This window comes from Larus michahellis, chromosome 4 (assembly GCF_964199755.1).
Source record: "Larus michahellis chromosome 4, bLarMic1.1, whole genome shotgun sequence".
Classification (NCBI taxonomy): Eukaryota; Metazoa; Chordata; class Aves; order Charadriiformes; family Laridae; genus Larus; species Larus michahellis.
The window spans coordinates 61,202,581-61,225,595 of NC_133899.1; the positions used below are offsets into that span (position 1 = coordinate 61,202,581).

General features: G+C 40.0%; 1 protein-coding gene across 7 annotated transcripts in view; it reads right to left on the reverse strand.

The window, feature by feature from the left end:
• Nucleotides 1-16,548: 16,548 nt before the first annotated feature.
• Nucleotides 16,549-23,015, reverse strand: part of HEATR5A (HEAT repeat containing 5A) — a 70,419-nt gene continuing 63,952 nt past the window's right edge. For 5 of the 7 annotated variants that reach the window (XM_074585093.1, XM_074585094.1, XM_074585090.1 and 2 more), the window contains 4 exons: nt 21,553-21,777; nt 20,481-20,635; nt 18,510-18,723; nt 16,549-18,237 (listed from right to left, as the gene is read on the reverse strand). In XM_074585093.1, the coding sequence (XP_074441194.1) occupies nt 17,936-18,237; nt 18,510-18,723; nt 20,481-20,635; nt 21,553-21,777 (896 nt within the window). In that variant the 3' untranslated portion in view covers nt 16,549-17,935. The remainder of the gene's footprint in view (nt 18,238-18,509; nt 18,724-20,480; nt 20,636-21,552; nt 21,778-23,015) is intronic. The other 2 variants (XM_074585092.1, XM_074585097.1) reach the window with 2 other exon arrangements.

Here is a 23,015-nt window from a genome sequence, read left to right on the forward strand (position 1 = left end):
AATGCCAGCATTTTTGCTGTGTATTTACCTGAAAATTAAAACTTGGCTTTAAAGGAGAAAACATCAATGCAATTAATGGCATAATATTATGTTGGGGACATACGGACCACAAAGAAAAGTGCCATGGAGGGTAGCAAGGGGATTGGAGGGCTGCGGATGCAGAGAGCTTCTCAGATATGTTACGAAGGACACCCCACTTGAGACGGCTACTCCGAAAGATGACATTGCAGGTGTTCTCAAAAGGGTTTGGTTCTGTTTGAAAAGGATTTATGTCTGGCTAGAATTTTGCAAAATCTTCTCATGACAGAAAAAAACCCCAAATGTTTCTTCACTTACAGGTCAAAGGGAAATGATGTTTATTGCTGCCTTTATATTATATTCAGGCCAGTGAATTTTAGGCTATAGGGGTTTAGCTGATAGTAGAAGGAAAAATCTGTCACGGGTACTGTTGATGTCGCAGTGTGATAGTAAGGATTGTAAGCTTCAGATAGGAATGATCAGGCTCTTGTTAGAGAAAATACAAAACTCTAGCCCAAAATCACACTGAAATACACCTACAATTCAAACAAAGCAAGAAGTCTCAGATTCCTCTGTGTATTTTTAATTGATATGGAAGCTAGAACCTAGTATAATGGATGTTTTTGTTAGCCGTACTGCCTGCCTCTGTATATGTGCCAAGTTGATGTTTCCAAAAATATCACTCCTCTAGAGTAAATAGATCAGAGGGTGACATAAACAGACCCTGAACACCTCCACAAATTTAATTCAGTTGTTTATGCTAAAGGCCAGTCTTGTGCCCAGCCAAATAAAACAGTTAGGATATTTATGGATTATTTATCCTTTTGCTTTAACACTGTTTTTCTCTGCCACCCTCACAATAATGTAGTAGAGAACGCCAAAAGTTCCTACTCCCCCAGTATATGAGTAATTCCATACACATTTCATTTTCTTGATGAGTGTTATACTTTTAAAGAAAAATTTCATAAATGTTGACTACACATTCCAAAGCAAGGAGCTCAGATATTACCAAGGACAGGAACTTCCGTGCTGCATCAAGCAAAGTTTAGTTTTACAGAATTTGGCTGTTTAAGCATATTGTTAAAAATATTTCCTTCCAGAAAACTTTTTTTTTTATTTAAGTTTTATTTTATTTAAATCCTCCTGTGTTGTCGTGGGCTCTTCTTAGCCCCTTCACTGTTGCACGAGCCCAGGGAGCGCAAACCCGGTGCCAGCCTCTTGACTGTCCAAAAGCCGGTGCCAGTTGCCACAGCCCTGGCAATCGCGGCACAGCTCCGTGCCCGCCACACGTGGCCTCGGGCCATCGGCTGTAGCAGGCGCGGGGGGGAGAGGTGGCCTCTCGGGGAGTCCCGGTGTCGCAACTGCAGGCGTTGATGTGGCGAGGGCATGACTAAGGTTGACGCGATGAATGCGCGAGTGGTGTGCTGGCGGGCGGCCGGTGTTTGTGGAGGCACAGGGCTGAGTCACTGCGCTGCGTGTCGGACTCCTCCTCAGGAGAGCCTCAGCTTCCTGCAAGGTTCTGGTCCTCGGAGCTGAGTGCATGGACGTGGAGGTGGACAGAAGGGCATGGTTTTCAGAACACTGCGAATACTCGGGGTTTACCTTTTCTTCTTTCTGAAACTACTGTGCACAGACATTATATACATATATCATATCTATAAAATCATATACAGTATAGTGCTTTTTCCAAAGTAAACTCACCTATGTGGGTTTTTGGGGTTTTGTTTTTAAAGTATAAGTTTACTTTTTTGGTGCTCCAGGCTGGGGAGTGAGACGTAGGGACACTTTATATCACTTAACTCCTTTTACCTCAGTTTACCTTCAGCTATTTGGACATAAAATAGAAAGTAACCCGTCATCGCAGCCTGCCCTCGCTCATGTCCCTTCCACCTCTGACTGCCAAAGGGAAAGCAAGGCAGAAATTAGGCAACACTTACCTATTTCAGGCTCTTAGCTGTACCTCGTCCACCAGCTAACATAGGCAACGGCAATAAATCTCAATCCGAGACAAGTGGGAAGATCAGTTACTCAGATCACAGTATTTCTTGCTGGTTTTAGCGGCACAGACTGGGTTATAACTTTCTGCATCAGGAGATTTCATCAAGATTTGGGATTTGTTCCTCCTAGTTTTACTCCCTTCTTATGGGAGTAAAATACATGTAACCCTGACAAGCATCTGATGTGGCTCCCAACATTTCAATGAAGTATTATAAATTAATTTCAATGGCCTATGCTGATGAGAAGACTTACAATAAGAAAGTGTCTTAATAACCAAATGGTTCTTCTATATTCTGGGATTAAAAAACCCCAGCTACTTAAAGTTTCATTGGAAAGAGTGTGATTTTTACAGACTTGAAAGCTTACTAATGCCTTTTACTATTCTTGTAATGAAATTATGCCCTATTCGCCACTGTTGAATGTCTTGACATGCAAAAAAGAAGAAACAGTCTCAAGCTCCTAAAACCTGAATTTCTGGATTAGTTGCTAACTGGAAAGAGCTACATCCTTCATTCAAACCAGGAAAAATCAACAGAATATTATGGTGGAGCATGGCCAAGTTCAATGCTAGCACTGTCCTAGGGCACCTGAGACAGACTAGAAAAAATCATTTACTAATGAAACAGGGCACCAGTTTCTTGCCCCACTGGTGGCTCGTAGGGAAAATTCGGAAGTCCTGTGTTTCACTAACGGTTTGTTCATTCAGAGAGATAACCTGTGCGCTCTGCAAGCTCAATTAAGTCTTGGATTGTTTGGTCTGTAGGAAAGGTGGCATTCAAACAACTTAAACCCTTGTCAGAAGTGACGAAATGACTTTATTTAGAATTGTAGCAGTGAGATGAAACGAGGTTTCTGCAGATCCTCAAGTCTATATTCCTGCAAGGAAAGAATACACATCCCTTAAGGAATATGTTACAGGTTGATTATTAGTTTTTATTAATAAATGAAGATCACATTGTGCATGTATTGGCATTTGTCCTTCACTGTAAACTTTGGACTTATTCCCAGGCTACAAACTGCATTAAATAGAACTGGCTGAAAATGGGAAAATGGTTTTGCAAAGAGAGACAAAGGACTTTTAATTTCAACAGGGTTGATTTTCATTCTTTGCCCATTGCTAGTGAATGCAGTAAATGATGCCGAGGGGATTTCTCCCATTTTCTTAACTTTGGTTTTTCTTTTGCTACTCTACCTTTTTTGAACTTCCTTAACAGGAATATTTTTATTTTTAAAAAGAGCAAAAATAACACCCAAAGCTCACTTAGAGCCCTCATTCATTCTGTTGAATGTAAGGAAAAGGATGAAAAACCCTTCCCAGGAGATTAAAACCAAATTAATACATTCCTGTTTAGAAAATATCTTAGGAGATGCAGGTTTTGAGACATTTGTGACTCATACGTCTCAAATATGCTTATACTAGGCTGTGTTGGATTAAACAGCACCTCTGGCAGAAGAAAACAAGTGGACATACAGTGATGAAGGCTCAAAACATTACCCTTGCTCACTACATTTCAAACCGTGACCCAGAGCAATTAAAGAAAATTGTTTTGATCTGGTAGTAGAGAGCTTTGTGGCAGAGCTGCATGTTTGTAGGATAATAAGCGGCCACGAGATAAAATCGGTATAAATTTCAAATTATTTGCCTAAGAGCTTTCAGTTAACTATTTAACACAAACGTAAGGAAAATGATAGGTATACTTACTTCTTAAGGCGTATAATGCGTGGTTATTGACCTGTTTTTGAAAAGTTCCATCACCTGTTTTTTAACTCCACAGGCGTTCAGAGATCCACATGATGAGTGACAGAGCCGCACAGGATAAGTGATTCATGCCCATTTTTGTTGTTGTTTTACCCTTCATTTTACCTTTTGGACACCCTTTGACTTATGCCGGATTTCCATGGAACAGGTCACGAATTACTCCAACTACTGCACAGGATTTTGTATTTCAGCTCTTGTGTACTGGGTATCAATACCTTATAAAACGAGGCTACCCGTGACGTAGTTGCGATCTAATTCCAGCCCAAGTTGCTGCAATTAAGCTTTTAATATCCGTGTCCTGTTTGCATTGATCTTACGGTAAGATACCGGCATTATTTTGTTACGCGAGCATATTGTACATTCTTTTGCTGTTGGTTCTGTGTTATAGAGTTATATTTTCATACTGCAAAACATTAGCTTGTTGGGGGTTTGCTGTCTGTATAAATGTCTCTGTAAACACTGATCTCAGTGGACACAGGTGACTTATTAAAATGACTAAGTATTGTGTGTCTGAGCCTGCATCAAAGCAAGAATGTACTCTACCCAGTTTTTTCATACAGTGCCAGCCTTAAAATCAGCAGGCCAAATTATCTTTGTAAAGAAATGCCGTCCTGCTGAAGCCAATAAGGCCTCGCCAGTTTGGGCCAGCAGGCAATTTGGCTCAAATACTAGCACCTGTTATAAGAGTTTAGCTCAACTGAGTCTCCAGAAATACAAAGTTTTGTACCGGCTTCTTAGCTGGCTTTACTTTTTAAGGTGAGACCCAGATTCTGAAGCACTGGAATTAGACATTTTGCTTCTAGTCTGTCTCCAACAAAAGATTAATCCACTCGAGTCCGTGTCATACAGTAACTCTTGAATCCGGCACCCAATTCCCTTCTGTAGAATTAAGGTCAACAGATCCAGTGGCAGATCTCAACTGTTCATTTAAGGAGCAGCGAGTTGCAGATTTAAAGACTTTCTGCTTGTATTTCAATGAGAAGTAGCATTGAGATTGCCTCTTGCAGGCTAATTTTTAGGGAGCGTCGAACAGAGTCATTTTGATGGAGAAATGTTACCTGCTTACAGTGTGTTCTCATAGTAAGTGGTGTCCCGCACTGGTGATGTCAGCAGTTACTGGTGGTAGAAATATTTGTCTGTGTCATTTTTGCAGTAACATTTCACGTACAACTGTGTTTGTACGTAATTACAGCTCCTTGACTACAACGGTTAGTCTATGTCCCAGTCTCTGCTCTGACCCTGAGGAGAGAGAAGGAATAGCCTGGGGCTGCTGAATCTTACCACAGCAATTCCCAAGTATTTCATAGTGGAGGATCAGTGTCATTGGTAGGAATTCTTAATACTGAAATATTGAAAGGCCCCAACTGAGATTCAGGCCTGGCTTTACCTGTGTGATAAAAGACATCTCTACCCCAGAGTTTATAGTAAATAGACATTTCAGACAAAGGCTACAAAGCAGATCAGAGTAGCATAGTCCATACTGATCAGCTGCTTGGTAGTTTGACTCTGAACTCCCATACCCCTATTTCTGCACGTTAACGGTCTCCCAGCTATATTGAGCTCTTTTCCTTGTGCAGAGAAAGCCAAGAGGAAACCAGAAGCTGTTCTGCGTCTGCACTCCATATGGATCACGACTGCAAGCTAGCTGGCATCTCCTGGCCCAGGGGTGACCCACTGGGACAAGGAAGATGGACCCAGAAGGAAGGATTCTGTCCCGGTGCTGGAAAGAAAGGGAGCACAGCTAGAAGGGAGCTGGCTTTCCCAGAGTCACACCAACTCAGAGCTTCTTTCCCTATTGGGAAATGTAGATAACAAATCAAAGCCGGAATCCAGTCCCGTCTCACAGGCACGGCTGGTACCTCTGCCTCGTAGGGTTGCCCAACATTTAGCATTACTAGTAATTCGATGGGAAAGTAATAAGCAACGTTTTGAGAAAAACAACTGATTACTGGCCACAGAAGTCATATGCAGATATACTTGCAAGTGATCTCAAACAGGTAATCTCAGGAAACAGGCTTAAGACATTTAGAGGTAAACTGTGCCTTCCATCACAACATTGTACCCCACCAATGTATGAAATTCAGGGTGAAATCAATAGGTGTTTGTGCATGTAACTGGGGGCAGAAATTAGCCCAAAAGCACATGTGAAATTCAGAGTTCCTCCCATGGCGTTAGGCAAGAAAGATGAGACTTCTGTGTTCAGGGCCAGGCACCTCATGTATACTTTAGCAAGAACTATGCTGCAGCAACAGGATATCCTGTTTTAAATAATAAAGATCATGAAAGACTTCAAGATTGTAGCCCCATCTGCTTTTCTTCTTTAATTTGATTAACAATTATAGCAGGAAACAGGATCTTGGGACTGATACCCTGACGTCTCCTAAAACGGTTAGAAGATGCAAGCATCAGAACTTTCTTAGCTGTAAAGTGACACACAACTTTGTCTGCCCTATAAGCTAAATGTCTTCCAGTATTAACCCGTACCCGTTGTAGGATGGTTTGCTCCGACACAGCAGGTTTAGACACCCCGTGGGGCTGCTTTAGTTGTGCAGCAGAACTGGGAATCTAAAGAGAGTTTGTGTAGTTATCAACTCTTATCAACTCTACCAACTTGTAAATCATAGTTGATTATTTGCAGGGACATTCCAAATCAAGAGAGTTTGAAAACACCATCACCTTTACAACACATCTGCATTCGTCGCTTTTAATGACATGTACCATGAGGTACAGTACGCATTTTTCTTTCAAAGAAATTGGCACCCTAAGCTAGTACGTCCTTAATATGGCTGAATTTTCTATATAAGGTGGTGCTGACTCTGTGTCCGCCCCAGGTTTGTTTCATTCCCCGCCCCGCCTCTGTAGCAAATTTAAGCAGCTTTTTGCAACGGGCAGGAGCCAGCACTTCCTGGCTTAGCTCCGTGGTGCTTGATGCTTTACGCTGTCAGAGTACGCACAAATCACAGATGAGGACTGAAAGCAAACCTAATAACTAATATTCAAAACGGTCCTGCCAGTACGAGTTGTGATTTATAAAAACACAGAACGGCAGACTATAAAATCATGCAAAACTAGTATATCTTGGACTACCGATCTTGAAATACGTAGTTGCATTAGAGAAGGGCATTGAGGATTCTCTTGCCTGATGGCCTTAGACGTAGTTATAGGTAAGACTGGCAAGTGAAATTAAATATTTGAATTAATTTTATTAGCAGAAATTATGTAAAGAAAAGTGATACTTTCATTATCACTTCACAGTGATGCTGCTGGGTTTCCTTTCAGGCAACCTCTATTAGTAGAGCTATTTGGCACAGCCATTCTTAAGACCAGTCCTGCCTGATAAAACGCCTCTTTTTTCCTCAGGCCCTTTCACGTCAGATGCAGAGCATTTCTGGGACGGCAGCAACACCTGCCCCACCACTCCCTTGAAAGAGCTTCCCATTCTCCTTGCACATTCGTGACACCACTAACAACAGTTCTCTTTTTGGTGCAGAGTTTTCACAGCAGTTTAAAAGACTTTTAAGGAAACATATTTTGGCCACTGCAGTGCCTTAAATAGTTCTTCTCCAAAATTGTAATTTACATGGAGAAAATAGTTCGTTGGGTTTTCCATCCTTCCAACAAGCCTCTCCCAAATCATCTTTCAAATGACAGACGCATCCTACGTGTAAACTTCTTTTATTAAGATCAGGCAGGGCTGATCGGCGGAAGCCAGGAGCAGCACAGCAACCCTCCATCTCACCGGCACACCTAAGCACAAGGCTTCTTTCCTCTGCCACCAAACCCACCAGCGTCTGCTCCCCCACCTCTCCCAGCAGGAAAATGGCTCCGTGGGTCCGTGCAGGACCTTCAGGCCTCGGGCAGGGCTACCTGATAGCCGCTGCAAACACTTCTCCAAAAAAACCCTAAACCATTTAAATAGCAATGATATAACATTTGTGAAAATTAGCCCCCTCTGATACTTTTGTTTTCTTCCCAGAAACGATGCCATGTCCAAATCCAATTGGCAGTAAGTTCAAAATTTTCCTTTGCAGTCTGTCCAATCTTTTTTACTCCCTTTCTCCCATTTTCACTCCAGACTAAGGTTTACATGCAAAGTAACTTGAAATTCCAGGAACTTCCAGTATTTTAAAACAAGGTTTCGCTACCAAAATGTTTGGATTTTATTTAATTAGTTCTCAGGCTGTCGCTTTCAGCTTTCAGAGCCATTGGATCAGAAAGGTCTTTGTAGGATAACCTTATGCTCAGCCTCTTGGCAAAGTTCAGATCAGACCAGAAGATGTCTGAAGAGAGCAATAAGTGGTGGACTTCCATGAAAAAAAATTCAATAACACATTGTCTGTTTTCATACTGAAACCAGCTCCACAAACTTCAGCTTGAAAACCAAAGAGTATCAGTGACTGATGAGATATGACAAACACTTGAGAAAATGTCAAAAGATGAAATTAATCTCATTACCACCCTTTCATGAAGGTATCCCGTCTGTCTTTTTGATTCTAATCTGTTTTGAACAAGAAGTGGAGTAGTGTGATTTTAGACCAAGAACGATCTAGGGAAAAAAGCTTCCCTACACTTAGCTTACGCAAACACGTTACCATGTAGTGATAAACAGTCAAATCTCTCATATTGACAAGTAACGTTGTCAAATTGTTATTTAATTTTTGGGGGTTCCCAGTGACGATTTTGTTTTTGGAATATTGTCTCCCTTGTTACAATGTTAACTACTGAGAATTTATTCACCAGTTCTAGTGATCTCGCGAGTAGAATAGGAGTCAACGGTGACTGAACTGTAGGTCAGCTCAGAATCTTGGATTTGTAAATGGGAAAAATTTCAAAGCTCAACCACTTCATAATCATCATTCTGTAGTGGAACAACTCTGTTATCAAGGTCATTTCGTCGGCATTGGGGCATCGGTGTAGCTGTGAATGAGTTCAGAGGCTTTGATTTCTAGAGAGCATTTGCTACCGAGCAACTATTAAGACTTAATTAACCAGATAACCTGCGCAACCAGTATCTTATTTGCATGAGAATAGTCCATGTGGCCTCAATATACGTCTATAAAGCCGTCACTTTGCAAATAATTGGCCCCTCTCAGGTGCGGTTGGGATAGGGGTGGGACAAACAAGGGCACAGCAATATTCAGTCTTCACAGAATGTTTTCACTGGCACCTCCACGATTTGTTTCCATTTCCCCTCTCTCCCCAAAAGGACGACAAGGACATTTATTTGTGCTTTTGAAAATCAGTTCCCTTCTTAGGCCCTGCTTTGTGCAGACTGTGTTATCAGCAGCTTGCATTTCTTCGGAACTGGGAAGTAAGAACAAGCTATAATTAAAGGCTGAGGATATTTACCCTGTCTTCCCTGCCCTTAAGGAGCTGAGCCGTTGCCAGCAGTGACAGGCAGTTGGCAGTTCCCTGGGATCACAATAACCGGGAACCAGTAAGCCACTCCAGTCCATTCGCCTGCCCCAGAAAAACTCCTCTGCCACTGAACAGTGACAAACGCCGCACAGCTCTCCCTCCCTCCGTTCTTCCTGGCTTCTCAACGCCCTCCAAGGAACGCTCTTTATTTCCAAAGACCACCCGCCAGTTTAGGTCAAATATCCTAATCTAAGAACAGCGGTGAGCATTTTGCAATTCAAGTTAACTCCTTAGAAGTAATTTCAAAATCTTTTAGTGAAACATACAAAGCGTGCACGCACGTGTGCTGGAACCAGTGCTGAAAAGGCCACGGAAGCTGGAGCGCGTGTCCGCTGTGGCAGTTGACAAATTACATCATTTCAAACTTCTTACTTTGCATACTATTTAATAATTTTCTTTTTTGTGTGTGGAACAAACTGTTTTCTGATGAAGTTCCTGTCATTGCAGCGGCCATTTTCACGGTTTACTTAGAGACCGTGCAGAACGGGATCCAGTCGTGGCTGCTTTGCATATTTCAGCAGGTGTAGATTCCTGGTATCGCACGCAAGTAAACTTTGCATTACTTTTTATAGTAACGTCATTAACTTGTCTCATCCTGTGCTGCTAGTACAAAGTGTTTTGCTTTGATTTACACGGATGGTGGGCAGTCCCTTTTTTTTCCTGATGATAAATAATGGGAGTACGAAACAGAACAAGCAAAGATAATGTATCACAAAATTGCGTGAACTTTACAAATCAGAGTAATCAGATCCTATTTCCTAGGATCCCAGTCAACTCTTAAGCTACCGTATCTCACACAGGCTGTTTGAGGAAGGCTGAAGGAACGAGGCAATCAGGTCACTCATTTAATTATTATTTCCTCTTCCTCCTCTTACTACCCATGCGCATGGCTCTTGTTCTGCTTCCCCCTTCCTTCCTCTCTGTTCCGTCCTAATCCTTTTTTTCAATCCCAATCCAGCGTTTGTTTGATTTGAAAAATAATCCCTCAAGAATGTTGCTGCTTCCTCTGCAGCCCTTGCATTTGCTCCTTTCCTGCTGCTTTTCCCTCTGGCCTGCCCCATCTCCACAGCAATCTCTCTGCCTTCACTGTCTGGAGCATTTTGCCCTCTAGCACTCGTACCCAGCAGAAGTCACTCGGCAAGTCATGGCTGGGTGTTGGCTACTGGAACGTAAGGAAGGCAACCAGAAAAGATCTCTAACAGCGAGTCGCACATAGTTCCGGGATATTAGCGTGAACAGGAACTGGATTTTAAATACTTGCTTGTCTGCCTCAGCGCTCGCACTTACTAGAAATACACAAGTAAAAAAGATCCAGTTGTTTTGGGGGCATCCTGTGTAGGCTAGGTACGGCTTCACAAACGTAGAGAGTCAGGAGAGAATCCCTGACAGTTGATATATTCATTACCTCCTGAAAGGGAAAATTACGGCACTGAAAGCTGTTCCTTTACTTAATGTCCAAAACAAGCCAATGAAGAATACAGTTCTGAATCCTGACCACCATAGCCTGACCACTGCAGAAAGCTGATGCAGCCAAGATGTACGGCAGCCTGGAACAGCCGGTGTCCACAGGCAGTAGCTGGTACTTCATGAGCTGCGATGTCTCCTCTCATTAACGTATCAAAGCCATTGGAAGTTTTTGGCAAGTTTCATATAATGGAAAAAATTCGCTCCTAATGACAGAAAGGTGTCTGTCACATGCTGAGGTGCTGCGGCCATGGTGGTCACTTCAAGCTTGAGAAACCAGGGAAGTCCCTGCTCCCTCTTCCCTTTTCCTGCTCACGGAAGCTTTGCAGTAGTTGCCTCGCCTTCCAAATCTGCTTCCGTGGTCTCTCTGCTCTATAGCCAGTACATCCAAGCCTTTCTCCTCTTCTGTCTTGGCCAGAAAAGCTCTAGGAGTCTCTACAAACGACTGCTGCTTATCCTACGTCATTGCAGTTCATGGTTCTGAATGTTGCTGCAAGCGCACAGAGCTGAGCAGGACACCACCGATAAATCCGCGTGCAATGACAGGCTTCAGCAACTGCTGCTCTGAAGAACATCAAGCCATGCTTTCATTATGGCGCAGACCGATGTGAAGAGAGCTCACTTCTATGTGTCGTTTGGATTTATCCACAAAGTCTGGTTGCATTCGACTACCACCAGTCTCAGCACCGGCAGTCACTGAGGAACACGCGTACACACAACTTCGTGTTCCTGAGCGGTGGTACCTGCATGGTCCAGTGGGATCCCAGAACAGGCGCCTGTGCCAGCAGGTACTTAAAGAAACGTACTAGAAAGGTAGGAAATTCCCTACTTGGAAAAAACAAAGGTATTCATTTGTAGCTTCCCCAGGTTCAGCTGCCCTCAGACAGAGAAAACCACTTTGGTAGTTCACGCCATGCCCACTGACTGTCTCTCCTCCCTGTACCTACAGGGCTGGGGTATGGCCTTTTGCCATGTCTCCAAGGCTATATGGGAAAACCAGGACAGGAGGCTGCAAGGCTCTAAGCCCCAAGAGCCCGCATGTATCTATACTTACTGTATGGTTTAGAGGGTGCCTGGAACTACAGACGGGTTGTGGCTCCAGCTCAAGACCGCTCGTTCTCAAGTACCTCTCTCCAACCAGCTTGAGAATTCTCATTTTACAGAATTTCTTGGCCTCAAAAGGGAACTAGGAGGAACACGGACTAAAAAAAACCCATCTACCCTCCCGTCCTCCCCCTGACCACATTACCGTGTCACTTCACTCCCTGACAGCTAACCACAAGATTGCTTGAATTTTATTAATAAAAAACCTGCTCTGCTTCCTATGCATTTGGTAATCTTATTTTATGGTGACATGCGCATCGCTTGACTTAATGCTTCTCTCAGGCTGAAGGTTAACTCAGATTGGAGGTGCAAAACCATTTACTTGCATTGTCTCTTCTATTATCCCTCTTCATCCCATCCTTGCTCATTTCATAAATACAGTTGATGAAGTAGCATAAAAGAAAACATGATTTTTTTTCCTATAGGCAAGTTCTTTTATTCCTCTAACTGAATTTCAGGTAAATTTGGTGGCAACAGCTTGAATGTGTGTGTATCCTTGTATCTGTGTTTCCTGTAAAGCACGCGTACGTCTGTGACAATTTTCTCTTGGTGTTTGCCATGAAACTTACATAAGAGAAGCTGAGGTTAAGAGCATTTGCCTTCATAATGATAGGTTATATTTTCAAATTGCATAATATTTCTATTTTTAGACATAAATCAAAATTGCTTCCAGAATCCCTGAGGCCTGTACTTCCGCTGAAAATGTGTCTCATACAAAACCTTCTCCTTTTCTTGCAGAACAGGATACTGAGAACTGAGGCACTAGGCAGAAAAAAAAAAAATGCTTACAAAGATACTATCATAAAAATCTTCCCCAGAGGAGGTTAAAATAAAAAAAAATAAAAAATAATTCCCACTAGTAGCAACAGGGAATCTCAGCAATTCTATATTGCATTTCATTGGCAGTGAGACAATCCACATAAATTTTAATAAATGAATATTAACATTGGTTTTTAAAAAATACAATTTTAGGCCAGACAATTGCAATTCATAAGGCTGCAGCTTAGAACAGGCTTTTATCAGTCTTTGCCATTACTAAATATAGCTTTGTACCAGCAACTTTTAGAAACAGACTCTCCTCATCTGCAAACTTCTTTACATATATAAACAATACATTTTTCAGTGCAATAACTGGACAAATTGGCACACACAGCAACATGCACACGGAGAGCAGGCTCTGTGGTGCCTGCTACTTGTCCTCCTAATTTGTTTTCTCCTGCGAGTGCTGCCATGGAACAGCTGGAGTGCAAGCACAGAGGAAGGGCATTTGATGCCACATTCTACCTTCTGGAATCCAATTCCACACTTCAGATGACCGGGACCATGTAAGTGGGGATAGGACCATAGAGCAAAATTGGTATTTGGCTGCAGAGTGAGTGAATTTGTGTTAATCTACCAAAGATTACTTCAGGAGGTTTTGAAAGCCTGCTTTTGTTTTGATCTGTTTCTCAGATAAAATCTTCAGCCCCGCTTTTGGTATATTTAGATGCCACTTCCCCTTTGATTGTTGTATGTAATAAACCATTGATTGTCCAGAGAATCCAGAGAATATTTTAGGACAAAAAATTAAAAAAAAATATCTACAACTGACCATCAAAATGAGAAAAAGAACCACACAACATTTTGGAAGCTGGTGGCGTTGCACTGACATCTTTCGTGTTTCCTTATGCAGATAACATAATGCATCAAATGCGTCTGGCTTCATTTATCCTACATAATCAACTTTCGGTATTCCTTATTTAAAAATATGGTAAGAGGCAGGTAAAGTCTGGCCAAACATGCCTTTTCATTTTTTTTTTTGGCTTTGAAGCTATAGCCCACTGGCATTAGATAGGTTGACCAGTGTATGTAAAAATGATCTGCTTGCTACCTGGGTTCAGCTAGCTCAACTGGAGTCCTGTGTGGAATGCCATCTACAGCAGGAGCTCCAATCCTGCTCAGATGACAGCGCTACGGACAAATCTCAGCACTTCATTTAACACTTGGCTGCGTGAAAGTAGTTTCACTTTATTGCCTATTTTTAAGGATCAGAGGTTGCAACTCAACAAGTATTTCATCGTGTCTGTATTTTAAGAGCAACTTTACTTGTCAGCGTGTCATCAGGCTGCACAGATTTCTCATGAGCAGAAGGCAATGTCTAGGAATGCCCACCGGATCAGGGCCAGCCAAGAATTGATACTTTCAAGACACAAGGCAGCGACTCTTCCTGTGGTTTTTGACACCACAGTGTAGAGAAGCAGAAGAACGATCTACCTTGCTCTATGGTTCTTTAAGAACTGAACAAAGAGCGTTAGTGTTCTAAGGATTTTTCCCTCTTGCTTTCTTTCCTTGCTTGAAGTATCATTGGCCAAGTTTTTCACTGGAAAAAAAAAAACAGGAGCAACTTATTAGACCAGTATTGGTTAAGAAACAACGTGCTCTTCTTGGAAACAGCTTCTGACTTGCTGTCTACTGATAGAGTTAGAGTTACATTTCAGGAAGCTGAAAACAAAAAACGCATACCTAGCAGTGAGATTAGGGATGACGCTTTAGAGGAGACTGTCACAGCAACCCCTCATACGTTGTTATTGCCACAGATACGTCCAACTTAATTCAAATTAAAAATATATTGAAATTCCATTGAATTTGCTGCCCTATCCCTACTAAGCAGTGTTACTATTACTTCTGATAAACTGGCAAACTATCCTAGATCGCTCCATCTCTCCTGCAATTGCGACGACTCACACTGTTACCGCTATGGCAGTCTTGGGGAGGGGGGTGTGGCGCAATCCCTTTGGAAATTCCAATTATTAACTGAATTTTATGAATAAAAAAACCTGCTCTGCTTCCTATGCATTTGGTAATGTTATTTCATGGTGATACGTGCATCACTGGACTGATGCTTCTCTCAGGCTGAAGGCGACTCCTGCACCTGGGAACGTGCCAGATCAGTCTCAGATCTATTCTAGGCAATACTATTTGAAATGCTGCTTATTCAGCTGGAGAGCTACAGACTTGTATCTAACTAAAAACAACCACATCCCATGTGTGCTGCTTTTGCACAGTTTTGACTAATTCTGGTTTGTTGCAGTCAACAGAAAGTTGTCTGCAAATAATTTTTGCATAGTACTTAAATATTACATTTGGTGATGTACCTGTATTTATATCTTTATATAGAGATACTTATGGTTAGGCAAAGGCAGGACCTTTTGTCACACAAAAACATTAAACTCTTTAAAATAAACAGTGGAAACATATGAAGTAAACATGCATGCAGGCCACAGGCTTCATCGCAAAGACAATTTACTGGAAGAAAATTTACTGGTGCTTGTAGAGAAATGGCAAGAAAAACAATCAGCAAAGAGGCAGGAGACAGAGGAAGCGGGAGTGGTGAAAGTGAGAGTTTGGTTTATGGCTAAATCTATGTTTGGCTCTTTTTTTTTTTTTTTTGCCTAAACATAACAGCTTGAATGCCAAGCAATGCCTAAAAAAGAAGAGTGGAATGAAAACCAAAACTGCTCTGTGGTCTTCCTTATTTCTTCAGGAAAAAATAAGCTTATGCAAGTTCCTTGTAAACAAGCAAGACTGCATCAAAGGTATCTGGTATCTAAAAGCCAAACTGTTTTTATAACTGAAACAAGATTATATCTGTAAGATTAATTTATAAAATCTTAAATGAGTAAAATTATTAACATGATCCAACTGTCATTTTAAGTGTACGTAATAAAGCACAACTCAGGGCAGAGGTATTTTTACTATGTGGATAAATTGATTATCTGGATAAATTAAGCTCACACACATGTCCTAATTCACAGTAGTCATAACGAGAACCATTGCTAATTCTTAATTGAATTGTTTTTGCATTTAGAATACACAGATATGTTGAAAATGGTGCTTTTCCATGTGTGGCTACAAGAGTTGACTAAGAAACGTCAAATCACACAATTACTGCACTTCTCAGTGACTCAATTGTGAGCTACTACAATATGAGACCCTCTAAGAAATACAGGACTAAGCTCTTCTAAACTTTAATTTTTGGCTTTTAACAGCTTTGCTCGGTGCTCTTGCAAGTCGAGCATGCTTCTTGAAAGTTCCTGAGCAAAGTAGATTTCATCAGATTGTGTTATCAACATTAAAAAATGTTAGTGAAAAAAGGTTAGTGCTGTTCTTATGCATTACAGAAAATGAAAAAAAGTAGCTGCATATACCTATGTAGCAATTAACTTTCTCAGCAATATTTTTGGCCACTTTGATAGTAAACATGACATCAATTTCTTTTAAAAGTTTCAAGTCCCAAAGAATCTCAATGATTTTCCAGAAGTGGCCGTGGGGGAAAACAAAAACAAACAAAAAAATAAATGAAGAGGAATGTACCCAATGCGTTATGAAGGGAAAAATAATGAGGTAAAAAAATTACTAATGAGATAAAGATGAGTAACTGCCGAATTTAATGAAACTCCCTTTCAACACAGCCAAGAACTACAGATTTGACTGCCATGAAGGAGGTGGAGCAAAGAACTTCTGGTTTTCCAGAGAAAGATGGAAGGCATCTCAACCATCTTGCCATAGTTCACACATTCCAGCATTTGGCACAGAAGAGGTATTTGCAGTCATGAAGTCTATCGCCTTTATTTACCCACTGCGTTAAACAGAACAGAGGAAGACCAGCAAGGTAAAGTCACAGACCTTGGTGCCTTCGGCCCAAACGTTTCTTATTCGTTTCCTTGTTGCAGCATACAAACATTTTCTTTCTCTTAGGGAAGTCCTTAGATCTCCTCTGCTATTGGGTAAAATGACTAAGACAAATCTTAAGTGAAGAAAATTAGCTTTATTTATGTAAATTAGAAAAATGAATTGTTAGAACTTTGGTCAAATGGTTAATTATGTACAATTTACAATTATATTTATATACAAAACTTATAATAAAATACAGTACATCACACTTTTCCTGAGTCACAGTGTGTTTCTCAGTTCTGTAAATCTTTTTTTTTTTTTTCCTTCTTTCTTTTAAAGTAATTAGATTCCAGAAGGAAATACTATCCTCAGTTTGATAGTATTTGGTTTAGATAATACTGGTATTAAGAAAGAAGTCAATACACTATATGTAGAAAATACTTTATAGCCATTGCAATTTCGATAGTTATTTTTCTATATTAAAATATGTTCCTTGATAAAAATGTTAATTAAATACTCCTTATTATGAGTCCGCTGCACTTTATTTGACACAAGACAAGCTGACTTCAAACATGTCCATCTCTCATTGCAGAGATACATAAATTTAGATGAGTTACACGTAGATATAACCGATCATTTAAAGATCAGGAAACATACATCCAGATAGAGCAGATGTCTGAATTGAGGCACAGTATATTAAAATTGCTGTCCTATCCCGGACAAGATATGCAAGCTTCAATCGCCTGGCTAGCGTAATACAAAATTAACACAAGTTTACATCCTGAAAAGTGAGACTACGTCAAGCAGCAAGGCACCAAGCCTGCAAATACTTACATATGCATAATAGTCCCACTCTGTAAAGCACTACGGAGTCCTCAGTGAAGAAGCATCGGAGAGCTGTAATTTAACAGCAGTTGTTAAATCTCAGCCAGCTCAAGAAGTTATTAGGATTAAAGCTATCAATATTACCTTTATCGAGTTGAATTTTTTGAGATCAATATAACCTACTGTAAGGCTTACGAGGATATTTAATCTGTTTACTTAATGACGCAGTATGTTAAATTAGTAATTAGGACAGATTGCAACCTGCAAGTAAATTTATGTCCCAGTTAAATCCAAAAACCAATAAAGGTAACTTATTTTTGACAAACATTGATTTAAAACAAATTAATTTTACTTAATGGCTAAGTGTGGGCTACTCCTAAATGGATCTATGGTAAAGTTCACTATACTTTTTTAATACAGGCATGGGCATTTCTGGTATTTCAGTCCAAAATAATTCAAAAAATACAAATAAGATGACCTCTGATAGATTTATTCACAGTGTTTAGCGATGTTTAAGAAGTCTCAGGCTAACAGAAAGTTATCTAGAGATTTGGTGTCTCTTCAAAACTTCCTGTAACACTTCAGTGCAAACTGAAATACATGAGATCAACTCATAGTGACCCTACCCTGATTAGAAATTAAAAGGGACGTTTTTTGCTGTTGATACCAAAGCACGTAAACTGACAATAAGAGACTTTAAAGAAAATTGGTCTTTAGCTGAATGCTTGAACTTTTCCCAGGATTCTTTGCATGTTTAGCAGTCTTCACTTTGATGCTTTCTTGATTGCCTTTTACAGCTGACTCAAGCCTGGCTTTCATAGTTGGAGAGGAAGCCATTAGTTTTTTAAAAACGGATGAGTACTGTGGACCAATCTGCATCAGATTTTGCAAAGCAAACTCATGTAGATTTTTTGCCGAGTTTGTAGCAGAAACCAGGGCATTTTCATCCAAAAGAAAGGAAATAAGGATGGGAAGAAGGCAGGCCACCAAATGAGCACCTATAAACATTGAAAACACAACTTAAACATACGCTTTTTAAAAACAGCTTCAAATTCTAACTCGATGTATTTCTCTAAGTTAACATTTAACGCAAACTATAAAGCTGCAAATGTTATTTGAACTGTACGATCAAAAGAACCAACATTCTTGTTTGCAATTTTGTTAGCAATTAGCGTTCAGGACTGGATTCCTAGTGGTCGTTTTAATTTGTTGCTTATTGCGACTTTCAGCATGTCCAACGCTTTGGATACTAGTAATGGAAGTAACTTACGGTGCTCTTCCTCAGCAGTGGCTGTAAGCCCTGTAACCACCTTTATTCCCTCCTGAATGACTTGAAGTTCAGCAGCATTTTCAGGTTTTGCTTTTTCTGTTTCCTGCAGTTTTCCCACAATGGATGGGGCTAAAGAATGAATGTAAGGATATGACACAGTTTTGTTTGGATGCTGAAAGATGGAGTGCAGCAGCTGGTAGCACTTATACTGTACCTAAAGGGAAAATCAAATTTGCAGTTACGAAGTGTTATCCTTAAAAATACACGTCAGGGTGTTTTAAAACACACAGCTTGTCAGATGAAATTTTAGGGAGGGGCAAAAATGTGCCTCACAGATTCAAAATTCATCAGGTTGCAGGCTGCTAATGCATAATACTTTATAGGAGCATTGTAACTTGTAATCAAATTATTAACAGAAACCAGATCACGCTTCCTGTTTCTTTCCACCAAGTCCTACATCTTCCTACACTTTCGAGTTAAGGCAAAAATATTATTTTTGTGCGAAAATTATGTCTTGGTACTGTTTTGAAATAAACTTCCTCTTTGCAAAAACACAGCTGACTGAAAATAGGTGCTTAAAATGTAAGCATTACCTCTGTCAAACTGTAGGCACAATTTTTAAAAGCCTGCAGTGGTGCAGTAGCTTGCATGTCACTGGAAGTCAACAGGACTGAAACTGTCCAGTTCCTACATAATTTCTGAAAGGCTCAGATGCCTAAACACTTGAATAAAACTTGCAAACGCATACTACCATTTTCTTGCAGTCATATTTGGCATCCCCAGCTTCCTATCAGTGGAAACCAATGTTTATGATACTAGAAATGTTTTGTATATAAAAAAGTATTTCTTACAGCTATTTCTCAAGTAAAGATAACTTTTGTTTAATTTTTTGTTACTACATGAATATATAGAGAGAAGATGCAAGAAAACCAGTTTACAGTGAATTCCCACAGTCAAACATGAAATCTAATGCACGTTACTTTCAGAGTGAGGAAGTCCCAACCTAGAAAAGCAATTTGTATTTGCAACGATAATAAATACAATTTTTTTTCCCTCATGTCCTGGTTCCGGTGGGGATAGGGTTAATTTTTCCTGGTATTCCATGCCATGTGAGCCACGCCCACCCTGAGCTGCCGGGGGAGGGGGCAGGAAGTTGCTTCTTAAAAGCGGGCTGGGGCGTCCCGGGTCCGGCCGGTCGGCGAGCGGCGGTTCCGTAATAGTGTTTGTATATTCCCCTATCCGTGTTGTTGTTGTTTGCCTGTTCCCTTTGCTGTCCTGTTAAACTGCCTTTGTCTCAACCCAAGAGTCGTGCCTTTTCTTACTATTCCTCCTGTATTAGGAAGGCCCGAGCGAGCGGCACGTGGTTCTTTGTTGCTGTCTGAGGCTAAACCACGACACCTCATATGTTGGTTTTTTAGATGAAGAATAGTAACAGATGAACTGTGGCACTACAACCTAAAGCAACTACGTAAAAATATTTATATAGGCCAGAACAAAGCATTAATCTAGTTCGGTATGCTGCCTCCAGCAGTGGCCAGGAGCTGATGCTCATGGGACAGTAGAAGTTATGTAGTGGTACTTGCTCCAGCTCCCAAAGACCCATAGCTGAGGTATTTCCTATGCAAAAAAATAGTATCTGTGTGTTGAAGACAAAATGAACAAATAAAATGGAACGTGGCTGCAAAACTACACAACTGTACCATGTACTTACCAATGTACAAAGCTCTGACTCTGAGGCAATTAAAAAAATAAACCATAGAATATGGAACTGTATACAGAATAAAAAAATGATAAAATGCACTACTGGACATGTTCTTGCTAACTTGTTCAAATTGTGTTTCAAAATACAACAGATACAGTCAGGAAAGAATTAAGTGGAATCAACACACAGGACAAGTGAAACAACTGAACAGAAAAACTAAAATCAATTTAATATGATACCAATATGCTTAACGCTTTACCAGTACTTACAAGAGGATCTTTTGAGTCAAGTGTTATTTTAAACTTCTCAATACAACGCTTTTGAAGGCACTCTACGGTAGTAACTTCTGGACTGGTAGACATAACGAATATTGTAATAGCAGTAAGCAGGCTAACTTCATCAAGTTCTTGGAGAAGCCCATCTACTATTAATAAAGTAAGCAGTCTGTTAGATTTGCATTAAAAAGTAATTCTATGAATTCAAGTGTTACAAAGAGGTGAAATAGAAATATCAATGTCTACGTTTCTTTAGGAATCTCTTTTTTCAAATACATGACATACTCTGGTGCACTGATACGGATTTTTACTCTAATAAAAGCCAAGGCCAAAATGGGAATTCAGGGGTGGTTATATGCATATTTAGAAATAACAGCATATTCCTATTCCATTGTTCCCCTGCATAAAGTACAATAAATATCTTTGAAGAACTGGTATGACATATTAGGGTACAACGCATTTTGAGAATAACGTAAAATTTGCATTAAGAACATATATTCTTTTGCTGGTTAAAAAACCAGCACTATAAACAAAAGTTCCAACAACAAACTACAACTTCGAGATTAAACATAAGGAATGATAAAAGTACTACAAACTTGGGAAGCTGAAGAAGCAGCACATGGAAAACTAACACAAAAATATTTTTTCTTTAACTACTGTTTTAATACCCTTTGCTTCAATACAGACACTAATTCTTTGTGGAGAACCTGCATGCAGTACAGCTGTCTTCTATGCTGAACTGTACGCTGAAGCCGTAACTTCTGTTTATTCCACCATACCATATAACTACATTGTGGACACTACCTAATACAGAGGTCAGCCTGCAATCCCTCATTTATGCAATCCCTCATTTATACCTTTACAGATGACTTCTCATATGAACTGTAGGGACAAGATTTCCCTATAGTTTCAACAGTATTTGGTAGCCAACTAATTCTCCAGTGACTAAGATATTAGTCTTTTTTTAAGATGTGCATGAATTTGAGTAAAACCAAAGAACCTTTCACACAAACATTTTTTGGTTTGTTTTGTTTTTTAAACACACAAACCCAAAATTTGTGCTTACCTTGATCCCAACAGTCAAGCACTGTGACCAAAGCACTACGCAGAAGATCAGTCCAAGCAGTCCGACTCTTCTCTGCTCGAGCCATTGGAGAAGACAAGAGTCCTTTAAGAGCTTGTAGAGATGCAGCAACCGTCAAAGGTAACTGGCCGTCTCGCAATTTCACAGCCGTTTCTTTAAGTACTCCAATTATTAGGTACAAAATAGTAGGAAGAACGGAAACACTTCCTGTAAAATGAAGCAAATTAATTTCACAGAAGTTAAAAAAAATCCAGGTACCTTTTACATTAAAAAAAAAAAATCTCGTTTTTATTTATAACTTATGTTTTAAAATCACCTATGTGAATGGAGGCTCTGGTAATTTGAAGAAAGATTTGAAATATCATGTGACTTGCTACAGCAAGCATGAAGTCAGACAGCTTAAGTGAAGTTAAATCTTTCCCTCTTAAATTAGGACTCTATCTCTGTACCTGGGTATCTTTTCCTTGATGATTTTATTATATGAAGTGTGGAATTATGTGCAGAGGGAATTATGAACAAAAAAATCAGAAACACTGAGGAGCAGAAGAAGCAAAGCTATGGAAGTATACAAAGTACTGAATAGTAGAAAACCAATTGTGAGCATCTAAGCATACTTTGCTATGCAGACAATACAATGAAGGAAATTAACAGAGGTTAACTTCAAAACTGGTAGGATGAAACACTGATGTGTAGTTAGCCAAGGATGTCATTGTTCCAGGAAATCACTAAAATCAAGAATTTAGTAAAATTAATGAGAAGAGGATTTCTGATTGAAAATGCATAACAAAAGTTACTACCATTATAATAAAAACACTAACATTAGTTGCTAACAAATATTTTGGAAAAGAGGAAACCTAAGGAGAGAAGCAGATTGCCCTAGAGCCCACTGAACAGATCTTCATCTCTCCCTGCGAATCTGATAGTCTTTTATTCTGACTGGTCAACGATTAAAAAAATCTCAAAAAAAATAATCTCAGGAATAAACTGGCTTAGCAGTTTAGCATATTCTTAGGTCTTTGAATCTAATAGTAATCCAGAATTCATATTCTTCACATATTGGAGACAATCTAGAAACCCGCATACTTATGTGTTGCTCCCGTCTTAAGTTCTGATCTAGCAAAGCACAGAGTTAAGCATATGGCTTAACAGGCTTACGTCCTTCCCTGACCAGCAAAATGCTTATAAGATTTTAATATACCAATGTTCGTAAGAGACCTGTTGAATAATGAGGGTCTCTGACATACGCATAAATATTTTCTGAACCTGAGGACATCTACCTTCTGTTTTTAAAGTCAAGTATCTGAAAATTGACTGTTGGAATTCAGTAGGAAATGCAGTTCATGAGCATCATTTATTTGAAAATTTCATTATGCATACATATCGTGACAGGGGCCTGAAGTAAGAGACACAGTAGTCACAGGACTATAACTTCAGTTACCTATTAC